At 51.9% G+C, this 12,647-nt stretch overlaps 2 protein-coding genes across 6 annotated transcripts in view; one reads left to right on the top strand and one right to left on the bottom strand.

Moving 5' to 3' along the window:
- Positions 1-5,561, bottom strand: part of TOM1L2 (target of myb1 like 2 membrane trafficking protein) — a 120,216-nt gene extending 114,655 nt beyond the window's left edge. For all 5 annotated transcript variants that reach the window (XM_036113067.2, XM_036113068.2, XM_036113069.2 and 2 more), the window contains exon 1: positions 5,416-5,561. In XM_036113067.2, the coding sequence (XP_035968960.1) occupies positions 5,416-5,467 (52 nt within the window). In that variant the 5' untranslated portion in view covers positions 5,468-5,561. The remainder of the gene's footprint in view (positions 1-5,415) is intronic.
- Positions 5,562-6,020: 459 nt separating this feature from the next.
- DRC3 (dynein regulatory complex subunit 3) overlaps positions 6,021-12,647 on the top strand; it is a 32,538-nt gene continuing 25,911 nt past the window's right edge. Inside the window, exons 1-3 of the mRNA XM_036113063.2 lie at positions 6,021-6,136; positions 6,815-6,929; positions 9,794-9,958. Coding sequence (XP_035968956.1) covers positions 9,799-9,958 — 160 coding nt within the window. The 5' untranslated portion in view covers positions 6,021-6,136; positions 6,815-6,929; positions 9,794-9,798. The remainder of the gene's footprint in view (positions 6,137-6,814; positions 6,930-9,793; positions 9,959-12,647) is intronic.

Below are 12,647 nucleotides of genomic sequence, written 5' to 3'. Positions count from 1 at the left end.
CCCCTTCCATCCTCCACTCTCTTACTTCATTTATCTGTCCAATCTAATGCCCCCACTTTTTATCGTATCTGATTTAGGTACCTGTCTTAGCTCCCTTACTAAACTGAGCATCCTGGTAAACACTTAGTCTGATATATACAGAGAGATGATATAGAGCCATAGATGACAGATTTCTAAATAACCCCATTTATAGTCTATCCATAAGAAAACCCACATCTGGGTGCCCGGATGGCTCAGTCGGTTAAGCGTCTGCCTTCAGCTCAGGTCATGATCCTAGGGTCCTGCGATCGAGTCCTGCATCAGGCTGCCTGCTCAACAGGGAGTCTGCTCCTTCCTCTCCCTCTGCTCCTCCCCCAGCTGGTGCTCTCTCTCAAATAAATTTTTAAAAATCTTAAAAAAAAGAAAAGAAAACCCATATTTACTGTTTGACGAAAGATAAAGAAGAGATTAAGGGAGCAGAACTTTTCATCTGGAACAATAGTTCTCAAAGTGTGGTCCCTGGACCAGCAGCAGCAGTATCACTTGGGAACCTAGAAATGTAGAATGCTAGGCCCCAGCCTACACCTCCTGAATCAGAAACTCTGAAAGTAGGGCCCAGCAATCTGTTTTAACAAGCCCTCCAGGTGATTCAGCTGACCCTGAATCATGAGGTCTGCAGAGCAAGAAGCAACATGGCAGCAAAGGAGGAGCACTGGCTCAGAAGAAGATTCCAGGCTTAACTCTGGCACAAGACCTTACACCGGTCTCCTAACTTCTCAGACCTTCAGCCTCCTTCGAAGCAATACAGGACAACAGTAACACTCAGATAATTAAATACTGTGAGTATTACATGAGATCCCGCATATAGAAGTTGCCTACGGTAGGTGCTTAATAATTTTAAGCTGCTTGGGCGCCTGGGTGGCTCAGTTGGTTAAGCGACTGCCTTCGGCTCAGGTCATGATCCTGGAGTCCGGGGATCGAGTCCCGCATCGGGCTACCTGCTCAGCAGGGAGTCTGCTTCTCCTTCTCCCACTCCCCCCTCTTGTGCTCTTTCTCTCACTCTCTCTCTCAAATAAATAAATAAAATCTTAAAAAAAAAAAAAAATAATAATAATAATAATTTTAAGCTGCTTTCAGTTGTCTTCCTGTGTATGGCACGGGGATGCAAACACAAAATGACCGAGGTGAAAGGGCTTGGCGAATTGCCAAGTGCAATAGCAATCTGAGGGAGAACTAATTATTCTTGGAACAAATAGCCAGGCTGTGGAACACCTGGCATTCCCAGGACACTAGGAAGCACTTTCTGTCCAATTCCACCAAGCTACAAGCACAAACTCTGCAACAGAGTATCTGCTTCTTACTGCCTGTGAAAGCTGAACCATGAAGAGAGTAATAGATCATCCTCCCTGCACGCACCTCACCCCCTGCACAGTATTCCCATCAGAATTAAGGAACTAGTCTCTAATCTTTTTCATTTAAGTGAATCCAAACTTTACTCTTGGAAAAAGGATAATGTGAAACCGTGTTCCAGCCAATACAAGCAACTGTCACCACTTGCAGAGCACCATGGACCGGACTTGGGGGAACCCTAGTATGTGATATCCAACCCCCAGTGGTCATGGAGGGTTTAGATTAAGGCAGTAACCTTTTGAAATTTGTTTCGGAAGAGAAAATCCAGAAATAAAAGGCCGTACTTTTTCTTCCTCCACACTTCTTAGCCTCTCATACTACTGCTCATTCTGCTCTAAATCATGCATTCTACTTGGGAACCACCTTCCAGAAGGACAGTGAGGATGGCTACAAGAATACACAGGTAACTATGTCAGACTGTGGGCTTAGCTGCACCTTCAACCTAATAGCACCAGGTTAGAATGTCCGTGTGAGGCCCCAAGCATGAGAGAGAGTAATAATTACCCTCCCCCTTTCCAACCTGGGCCCAGCAGAACGGTTCCCACAAAGCAGGTGAGAAGAAGGGCCGTTCTACCATGAACGAGGCATTGACCGGAGAAAACGCCGTCGACCTTCACAGACCTTCACAAGCACATCCGCGCAGTGGGTTTCAAGTAGCGTGCCCTCGGACACTCAAAGAGATCCAGAAATTTGCCAGGAGGGAGGTGAGAACTCCAGATGTGCACACTGACACCAGGCTCAACAAAGCTGTCTGGGCTAAAGGAATAAGGAAAGTCCCATACCGTAAGTGTGTGCGGCTGTCCAGAAAAACATAATGAAGAGGAAGATTCACCAAATAAGCTCTGTACATTCGTTACCTATGTACCTGTCATCCCTTTCAAAAATCTACAGTTAATGCAGATGAGAACCAACCAGACTGTCAGATAAAGATATAAAACCACAACAAAATGGTAATAGTAATAATGACCAAGCCCTGAGACTACCAGCCTAACGCTTTGCAGCTCTAGCACACCTTTGGTGAACATGTTACCTCTACTGAAGCCTCCCTGAGAGCAGCTTTGAAACATTTGTATCCCAGAGCCTGGCACCCATGGGCACTCAGAAGGCCGACTGAACTGGGCTGGTGGACTTGTTTCAGTGCAAGCCCTAAGCAGCCGTTGAGACGTATTATTTTATGAGTGGGTAAAATGAGGGCCAGGGAAGCTAAAAGTTGGAGTCAGCTAAGCAATGTCATCTTTGACATCACCCCCCGCCCCCAAGAACAGGGCTTTATCCTGGGCCCAAACCCAGCTTGCCACTGTCCCCACCACCACCTCTGTTCTACTCAGACTGGTGAACATAGATGTGCCCACACCCCCCTCCCTGCCTCATGTACCTGTCCCCAGGCACGGGGTGTCCTCCTCTCTGCCTGTGGAATTCCCAGCCACCCTCGTGAGCAGCCCTCAGACTCCAGGAAGCCAGTCCTATCTCCCCAGCTCTTCTGAATTCTTCTGGACTCCTAAGAGCACTAACAATCCCCCCTACTCAACTGAGCACTCAACTAGGCAGTGGCCTTCTATTAGTGATCGTTACTCCAAGCATCTCTGCTCTCTCTCTCTCTCGACACCAGAAATCCCTTGAGGACCAGGACAGCTAGGAAATCTCAGCTCTCCCTCTTCCCAGCTGAGCAGTGGCTTCACTCCTCTGAGCCGCAGTTTCCCCATCTCTAAAGTGGGAAGGACAACAAAACTTACTCCACAGAGCAGCTGTATGAAGCAAGTAATAGCTCTAGATCTGCTCTGTGTAAGCTGGAGCTGCTGCTTTTACTCATCAGCTTTGTTTTATTTCCGTCTCCCTTCTCTCTCGTGAATCGCCTGGCAATACTTTTAAAAGAATACTAACAATACTAAATGCCATGAAAATCACTTTTACACTTCGTCACAACGGTACGGAATATACATTAGAACCTCCTTCCATCCTCTAATTTATCTGAACCGTGAAATCAGCTGGGCCCTGCCTGATGACCAACTGGCAATCAGGAGGCTTCATTCTCTTCATGGGTCAAGTGTCTTGTTCTAAGGGCTGGCACTGCTGGGGCCTGTTCCTTCACAGGTCACAGACGGGCCAGTTGCCCCCCATATCCTCTCCCTAACTTAACTATTCTGTTGTTAACAGTGACAGCTACAATTTATTGAGCCTCTACTATGTCCCCGGCAACTGTCATCTCACTTAAACTGTACTACTGAGTATGAATCTCTCTCTCTTTCTCTCTCTCTCAGCAAACTAAGGTTCAGAAGGGTCACACAATTTTCTAGGGTCACACAGCAAAAAATGGGTAAGGCAAAACTCAACTCAGGCCTTCCTGACAAGCATCATGCTCTTTCCACTCATATGTACCCCCACATCCCTAGTATTTGTGTATTTTTAAAGGTCCTTTAACTTCTACCCCTCACCAGCTACCCCGGCACTTCCAAGGTGTGGCGCTTCCTATTGTAAAGGAGACAGAAAAGAAAACAAATCCCCTCAAGTTTACCAGCTCCCTCCAATAACTGGTTGGGATTCAATACCCAACTGAGAAATGAGGTTTTGGAAAAGAAAGAGCACCTGAGGAAAGGAAAGGAGGAAGAAAATCTACATACACACGGTAGTCTGTAAAGGTGGGAAGAGACTCACCCCAGGCCCAGTGTCCATCATCCCTTATCAAAGACCTTACACCACAAAGAAAAGCAAGGCTCCCAAATGGCAGTTAGCTAACAGAAGAGGCCTCAATAACTTCCCAGACCCCATTAACGGCTGCAAAGTAAGCTAGAAAGTAATAAGTAAATCAGAAAATAAACAAATCACTACAGCCTAAACCAGCCAGGTCCAGAAGGACACCAAAGGTCCCCACTCAAAAGACGTTTTACCAGTCCTTCCACCAACCAGGAGGAACCCAGTTTTAAAAGAAACCAATCAACATTCTCTGCTAATCAGTTGGCAAAAGTTCCTGTCTTGGGTGAAAAGGCAAGTTGCTTTTTTAGTAAAGAAACCCCATACAGTGGGGTCATTCTGGTGTTCATTCACATAGCCTTGGGTTTTTCCTTACTCAGGATACCAGTCATCTCTGGTGCCCTTTTCCAGGTGCCCAGAGCCCCCATATAGGATTAACAGGTACTAAGGAGTACCCCTCTCTCTATGCTGTCACCAAAAGACTTCAGCTTTGGGCAAATTTAGCACAGCAGGTAAGCAATAGTCAATATGCAGAGACTAAGGAATATCAAAACTTTAGAACTTGAAGGGACCTAGCGCATCTCACCTCCAAACATCTCATTTGACAGACAGGGAAAACGTCAAACCAGAAAGACCGGTGACTTGCACAAGGTCATATAGGAAGAGTCACTGCAAAACCCCTCCTGGAGCCCAGGCTTCCTGATTCCCAGTCCAGAGCTCTTATCATTAAATAACACGGCCTCCCTTCTTTCCCAGAGGCAGTGCAGGGATACCACCCCCCTGGCGAGATAATCACCCTCTGGGAACCGTTCCCCCCATCCCAGTCCCTCCCACAGCCTAGCTGAGTTACAGCTCTAATTAGCAAGTCTCAGAGCAGGGAGTAGTCTCTGGGAGGGTGCCCGGTCTGAGGGCTGCTGGTACTGAAAAGAGGGACAAGGATGGAGGAAGACGGGTGTGGGAGAACTAGGTCCTGGCGGCAGTGGCAGCGAGACCGTCGGCCTGGATGAGGGCGCACTCGGTGGCATCTCCCACCAGGCGAGGAGGCAAGCCGACCCCAGCAGCCCGCACCACCTCCACGAGCCGGGAGGGGCTGGGCCCGGATCGGGAGGGACGCGCGGAGCATCTCCGAGTCCAAGCTGGGCCTCGGGGAGCCGCCTGGCAGTGTGGCACCGGCGCCGTGAGCAGGCCTAGGGAGCCCGTGGGCAGACACCCGACGGCAAGGATGCCCGGACGGCCCGTGGGGTGGCACCGGTGCCCGGCGAAGGCCCGCGGTCCTCACCAACCCCGTCAGTCGCCACCGTCGCCCACCCAGATGGCCCACCCTTCGCGCGGCCTTACCGAGGCACTGCCCCACCGGGGTGCTGAACGGGTTCCCCAGGAGGAACTCCATCTTGAGCGGACAACACGGTAGCGGCCCGGGCCCCCTGTCAGCCGCCCGGTGCCCCGCTGTCCCCCGTCGCACTCCGGACCTGACTGACACTTGCCCCCGCCCCACCCTCCCGCACGCAGAACGCCCGGCCCCTGACCCCACCCCTTGTCGCGTCCCTATTGGGCAGAGTCTGCCTAGCCCTTCTCCGATTGGCCCCTACGCCTCCCTCGCGAAGCCACGCCTACCCCGCGGCGCCCCCCATTGGGCGGAGCTGCGAGCTAGGTCACAGGAATCTCCGTCAGGCGTAGCGGCACCTTCCCTGGCCCGCCTCCGAACGAGACTCTGTGTGTTTTGATTCAGCTATATTTTGGTCAATCTAGCGAATCCTTACTATTATTGGGCAAGAGACGAGTCAATCATTCAAGTAGGGGGCCGGAGAAGAGGCGGGGCTACTAATATCCCTGCCCATAGAAAGTGCTGATTGGAGAAACGTTTGTTTTTTCTACTGCTGGTTGGTGGTAGGAGTATTTCCCCACCCAAGAAATGCTATCACGTGACCGTCAACTTTCACCCAGGGTGTCTCTACCACGCGACTTCCCCTTAGCAACCGACTGGCCGCGCTTGGTTCCCTTAGTAACCGGGCGAAGCGTCCTCTGCGTGGAAGCGGTCGGGCGGCGGGCGCTTGAGAGGGTGAGACCTTGGAGCGGAGACCGCGGGAGGACTCGCAGGGGCAGACAGATCATCGACTTAACGCTTTCCTCTGACCTTTTTTTCTGGGAGTCGGCCCGGCCCTCCTCACCTGTAAAACGAGCACACAGGTTCTCGGCCAGCCACTTCACGGCCGCGCTGAGACCCTGGGCTTTCAGGCCTGTGGATGAGAAAGAAATGCTAAGGACGCATTTCCTCGGGGAGCAGGGTCCGAAGGGATTTTTTTTTTAGGGGCTCCATCCGCCGACCTCCTGGCCTGATTCCTTTTATCGAAACAAAGGTACCCGGTCCACTGATAAGTTCTTCGAGTATTTAACCCTTATATCCATCCTCTTAAACTGTCATAAAATTGTTTCTGTTCTTTATTTGTATTCTTCACCTGGTGCTGTATAGAGTTCCATTCCTCTCTCTCCTCGGTAGCTCATTGTACGACTTTGGACAATTTCCTTCCCCTCCCGGGCCTCAGTTTCCCTCTTTGGGAAATGAGGGAATTAGGACTCCTTTCTCCAGTGGCTTCCAGAGCCGACATGCAATTAAGTAATGAAGGTGCACTTAGTACCCAGTAAGCACTCAGTTAATAGGTGATTTTCTCTTAGTAATCCATGGCCAGTAGGGGCTATGTTTTTCAGATTCAATTGATCGCAAGTTTTTGCTTCACAGGACAATTCTGGACTTGTTTCTCCGTGAGGAGGCTGCACCATCGGCAGTGGTGTAGAACTCTCTGCTGCTTTCCCCGTCTCCTACCTCTGGTCTTCACCACCAATACTGTTGTCAGGCAAGTCAACAGGAACCCAGGTTGGGTGGTAAATTATTGATAATTTCCCTTTAGGGGAAGAGTGGTCGGGCCTTGGCCCTGACCCAGAACAGCTGTGAGAAACGTTGTGCGTTGTGACAATGAAAATCCACAGTGCCCTGGGTACGGTTGAGTCATGATTAAGAGAATGGGCTCTGGAGTCATGGTCCCCTGCCTCTGCCATATGCCATATAGATGTATTAACTTAGGCATCTTACTTAACCTTTCTAACTAGCTTCCGGGTTGGTTGGTTGGTTGGTTGGTTGGTTGGTTGGTTTTAATCTGGAAACTGCAGATGATTAGTCCTACATATAAGTCAAGCTCCTGGAGATCTCTCACAGCCACATCTTACTGCCACCCTGCTCATTGACTCTTGCTGATCTCAGTATGACAGCCAGAGTGAGCCTCTTAAAAGTAAAAGCTGATCATGTCACTGCCCTTATTTAGCCCCAGGAGCTTCCCAGGGATCCTAGGATAATAAACTCCCGTAGGCCCCTTGCTTCACTTCAGCCCGAATGGAATATGGCTTGTTCTCTCCTACCTCCGGGCCCTCGCTGTGCAGTTCCCTCTTCCTTCTTTCCTACTCATCCTTCAGATCCCAGCCCTGTCTCCCCTGGCCAGGCCAGGTGCCCCTAATGTATGCTGTCCTCGTTCCCTACATCTACAAACTTGTCATGGTCTGTCATTAAATATTTGTATGATGATCTGATTCACGTCTGAAATCGAGGGAAGGAGATCTGTTTTATTCACGATATGTAGTAGCTATTCATGACACGTGTGTGGGCTGAATAAATGATCTTAAACAAATGTAGGAGGGAGGACTTAATCCATTTTTACAGACGAGAAATTAAAGGCTTAGACAGGTGAGGTTAGTTGCCAAAGGATGCACACCCAGGTTCCAAATCCTGCCCTCGTGTGCTTTACAAAGAGCTTGCCTCACAACCACTCCACACTGAGTAGTGATTGTGGGCTTGACGGAAAGCAAGCCTGATCCGTCCCAGGTGCCAGGCCTAGATGAAGTGGGAGTGATGAGAAGTCAGTTACAGTTTTGAAATCGGAATTAAGAAGCATTTCCCAAAGTACAGCACTTTTCTTTGAGAAAGCACAAACACTTTTGCAGGTAACATCTGCCAAATACTGCACATTAAAATTTCCCCAAAGGCAAGTTGGTGTCAGGGTATGGGAAATCTTAGGAAAAAATGTTTCAAAAGAGCGGGGAGATGTAAAGAGGGGGAGGACTGGAAACATCTTTGGGAGTTGACTCATTCACTCTAAGGAGTCAGAGCCAGTGCTGAGAGACTGGAGAGTGGGAAGGCGGAAGGAGCAGGTGGAGAAGCGGCAAGGTGGGGGTAGCACTTGGGAGTGGGAGTGGGGCTAGGGGAGGCTTTGGCTCCTCAGGGGCAGAAGGAAAGGACACACGACAATTAGACGCACAGGGACATTTGATCACGGACAGCCCAGAAATGGCAGATGCATATTTATATAAGCTGCATCCAAGTGGATGGTGGGGGCGGGCGGAGGAGAAAAGTGGCAGTTTCTAAGACCAGGTGGCAGGATTGCTGGGCCCACCCCAGTCTGCGGTGGACGTCATCACCCCAACACCAGGAGTCTCTCCAGCAGCACACAGTGGAATAATACAGGGACTGCCCAGCATCAGGGAAGAGGCCTGGGCGTCGGGGACCAAGAGGGCAAAGGTAGATGGTGAAGCCAGCAGGGAGGAGAGAAACAGGGGTGGGAAGTAGAAGGGAGGACTTCGTTTCCAGAGGGTTTAGGAGGCAGAATCTGGGAGTTTCCCATAGAGTGTGCCTTCCCAGAAGGGTCCAACCCTTCTGGATGTTCTTACTCTTAGGCTGGTAAGGATGAGAATGAAGTCACGGTGCCTAGGCTTCCCGGGGCTGTGGCTCTGTCCAGCCAGGAACAGCATCCTGAGGTCAGCCGTTTGCCTGCAGAGTCTCAGCCAGATCCTTTGGCCCATTAGCAGCAGAAACCTACTGGACTCAGTTTAAGTAAAATCAGATTTAATGTGAGAAGTCAGGAAGCTCTCACAGGGCGTGGAATTAGGGTCATTAGGGGCAGGAAAGTCAGCAAAGACTGTGTCAGTCTGTCGGCCCTTTTGTCTTATTTTCTGCCTCACCTCGGTTCCCATTTCTGTTTCTCTCTGTCCATCTGCCTCATCTTCCTCTTGTCCTCTCTGCTTATCCGCATGTCTGGCTAGCCGGTGACCCCCCAGTTCCCCCCCGGCTCACACAGCCGGCTCTGATGGGACTTTCATCCTGCTGCCCCAAGTTCACATTTCTCAGGGGGAGAACAGGAATGGCCAGCTTGGGTCAGTGTCCGCCAATCTCCACGCCCTGAGCAGCTTGTGGGGAGCTGTGGGGAGTCTCTCAGAGAAGGAGAGCTGCAGGCTGCCCTGCCTGGCAGGGGCTGCCAAGGATCCTGGTGGTGGCAAGACACCGAATGAGGCTGGTTGAGGAAAGCCAGAGGCCGAAGACGGCCACGGCCATAAGGGGAGCTGAGCTCCAGCTGAGCTCCAAAGAGACCAGCATGGTGCCAGTCTTCTGGGTGGCGGGGTAGGGTCATAGCCGTGGTTGTGGGACCGAGGGGTGCAGCCCTGCAGGTGGGCGCCAGGCAGGACGGGGGCAGATGGTTGCTGGAAAAGGCCTGGAGCAGCCTTGGTACAAAAGTACTCGCCCCTAGGTGCAGTGGGCCGGGGAGTGCGAGGAGGCGGCCCCGGAGCATCCGTGACTATCACCATGCTCCACAATGCCTTAAAGAGACCCCAGCCAGATCCTGTGCTCAGACAAAGGGAGAAGCAGACGGTGGAAGAGGAATGTGGTGTCTTTTAGGGAAAATGCAGAGGCTGTACGACTCCGCGGAGCCGAGAGTGATGGACGAGGACATGCTCAAGCTGGCTGTGGGGGAACAAGGCCCGCAGGAGGAGGCTGGGCAGCTGGCCAGGCAGGAGGGCATCCTCTTCAAGGATGTCCTGTCGCTGCGGCTGGACTTCCAAAGTACGTATCCCGGGCTGGGGTGGGGGCACCAGGCAGCCCAGCGTCCCGCGCCGGGCTTCTCTGCCCCAGAATTCCACACACAGTCTGTGATCACGGGACCCCCATGGGCATTCGGGCCTGCCTGGGGGAGAAGGCGTAGGAGTGACACAGAGTGTTTTAAGGCTTAATACGGTGTGTCATTAGCACTTGCATATCCACAGCACCCCTGATTCTGAATAATAGGACAAGAGATCAAACTCCCCCACTCTAAATCTAAGTGAACCCAAAGGCCACGCTGCTTCCGTCAGACTCCACTGGATTCTTTGGAGCAGGGTCCCCAGCAGGTGGAACCTAGGAGGGTGGCTCCACGTAGCCAGGGAGGAGCCATGGGGAGCAGGGGGCTGTGTGCTGGGGCAGGAGACAGGAGGGGCACCTCAGCAGAAGCAGGACAGCCTAGTGGGAAGATATGGCTCAGGACCAGACCGGTCCTGGGCGCCCAGTGTCCTGATCTGTAAAACGGGAAGATTAGAGTCCGTGTGTCTCAAGCACTGGTGGGAAGGAGAAAACGGGGCAGCACGTGCACAGCACCTGGCTCACTCAAGGGGGCCCGTGAGTCAGGCCAGAGGGGGTGCAAGAGGGAGCGAGAGAGGTGGCCAGGGGCCTGCGCTTCTTGGGCAGGTGGGCCACAGCGGAGTCACCCGGGCTGATTCACAGGCCTGCTCTGTCCTGGGTTTCTCCCTTGGCCTGCCGGCTCAGCCGGGAGACAACAAGGAACACAGCAACCTGGGGAGACCATGGGACACAGCAATGGGCAAGGCAGGCCAAGTCCTGGCCCAAGCCTCACGAAACCCACAGGCCTCCCCAGAGCGTGGCCTCCACGGCCGACCACCCAGAGCAGGGAGGGACCCTGGGCCTCAGCCACCTCAGGGATGGGGGAGGGTTAAAGGGTTAAAGGGCTGTCACCTGAGGGGCGTTAGCCTCCTTTGGCTTATCCCCTCCCCTGCCGAAGGTTCATTGCGCTGGGATTTATCCAAATGCCTGTTATACGCCAGGTGCTGTTCTGGCACTGGGGATTCAACGGTGAATGAAAAGGACAAAAAAGCCCTGTCCTCGTGGAACTGACATTCAGGTGATGGGAAAAATAAAGAAGGGAAATGATAGTGTATGCTAAAAATACATGCTATGGAGGAAAATCAAGGAGAGGAGAAAAGGGTTGAGGGTGGGGTGCCATGTTTTATTGGGTGGTCAGAGGCCTCATCAAGAACGTGACAATTGGGGCGCCTGGGTGGCTCAGTCAGATCCCGGGGTCCTGGGATCGAGCCCCGCATCGGGCTGCCTGCTCGGCGGGAAGCCTGTTTCTCCCTCTCCCACTCTCCCTGCTTATGTTCCTGCTCTCTCCTCTCTCTGTCAAATAAATAAATAAAATATTAAAAAAAAAAAAAGGAACGTGACAACTGAGCAAAGACTAGAAAGAAGTGAGGGAAAGAGCCACATGGAGATCTGGGGGAAAGCATTCCAGGCAGAGGGAGCAGCCAGTGCAAAGGCCCTGAGACAGGCAGTCCTGTATGGAGACTTGTCAGAGAGGTGGTGGGGTCAGCTAGCATCAGCCTTGGGGGCCAAGAGATGGTGTTTCGCTGTTATGGCGAGTGAGGTGAGAGCCCTGGGAGGGTCCTGAGCAGAGGAGGGACAGGCTGGGACTTAGGTTTACATAAGATCCCACCGACTGCAGGAGGATAGAGTAGGGGGCCTCAGGGCCAGAGCAGGGAGACAAGTGAGACAGTTGTGATCCAGGGAATAATGACAACAGGCTAAGACCAAGCCGGGCACAGTGAAGGCGGATCCCATGTCTATGTTGAAGATTAAATGGACTCTTTGGGCAGTCCTGTCGTGCTGGTAACTCATTTAGAGCTGTCAAATATGTCCTGGGTTTTGTTGTGTTGTTTGGCTTTTCCACGCGAATGGCTGACACCTCAGGAAAAGCCCGCACACACGTGTGCAAGGCAGAGCACCCAGAGTGTGGGAGCCGTGGAAGTCAGCTGTGGCCATAGGCAAGAGCTGTCAGGCTGAGCCCAGGGCCAGAAAGCCTTCTGGAAAATCCAGAGGCATCTGAGAGCGCAGGTGGAGATGGTGGCTGGTATCATTCTGGGAAATCTGGCCGCAGAGAGCTGGGAACAGACACCAGTCTCACCTGGCCCCAGGAACCCGGCAGAGGCAGGGCCCTGGGTCAGAGTAATGCTGTCCACCCATCCCCACCCACACCTGGCTTGGGGAGGGCACCCAGGAGGGACATCGGCCTCCCCCAGGCCCTCACAACCCCGTGGTAAACCCTGCCCCTCTGAATGAATATTGAAACCGCTGCCCCCAATGTGTGGTTATTAAATGTACTTTTTTTTTTCTTTTAGCCCTTTCACTTCTATATTTTTTTTCAGTTCTTTTCATAAGTGTAGTCTAATTTTTTAAGTTTTCGAAATCATTACAGAAGCAAATAGAGATAAAAGGGGCAGATACACAACAGGGCTATTATGGCTTCTAGAAAAAACGGGACAAATTTAGGCCTCTAGAATTTTACGTTACACGGTGTATACGTATTTATACTTAAGCGTAATTCAGAACTTCTCGGGCTGTCAGTAACAGAAACTGAACTCGGCCTGGCATGAGGAGCAAAAGGAGTGAGTTGGTTGTATGCCTCTGAAGGGACCACAGGTCAGGT

This window comes from Halichoerus grypus, chromosome 2 (genome assembly GCF_964656455.1).
Source record: "Halichoerus grypus chromosome 2, mHalGry1.hap1.1, whole genome shotgun sequence".
Lineage (NCBI taxonomy): Eukaryota > Metazoa > Chordata > Mammalia > Carnivora > Phocidae > Halichoerus > Halichoerus grypus.
This window is presented reverse-complemented; position numbering and strand designations above follow the sequence as displayed.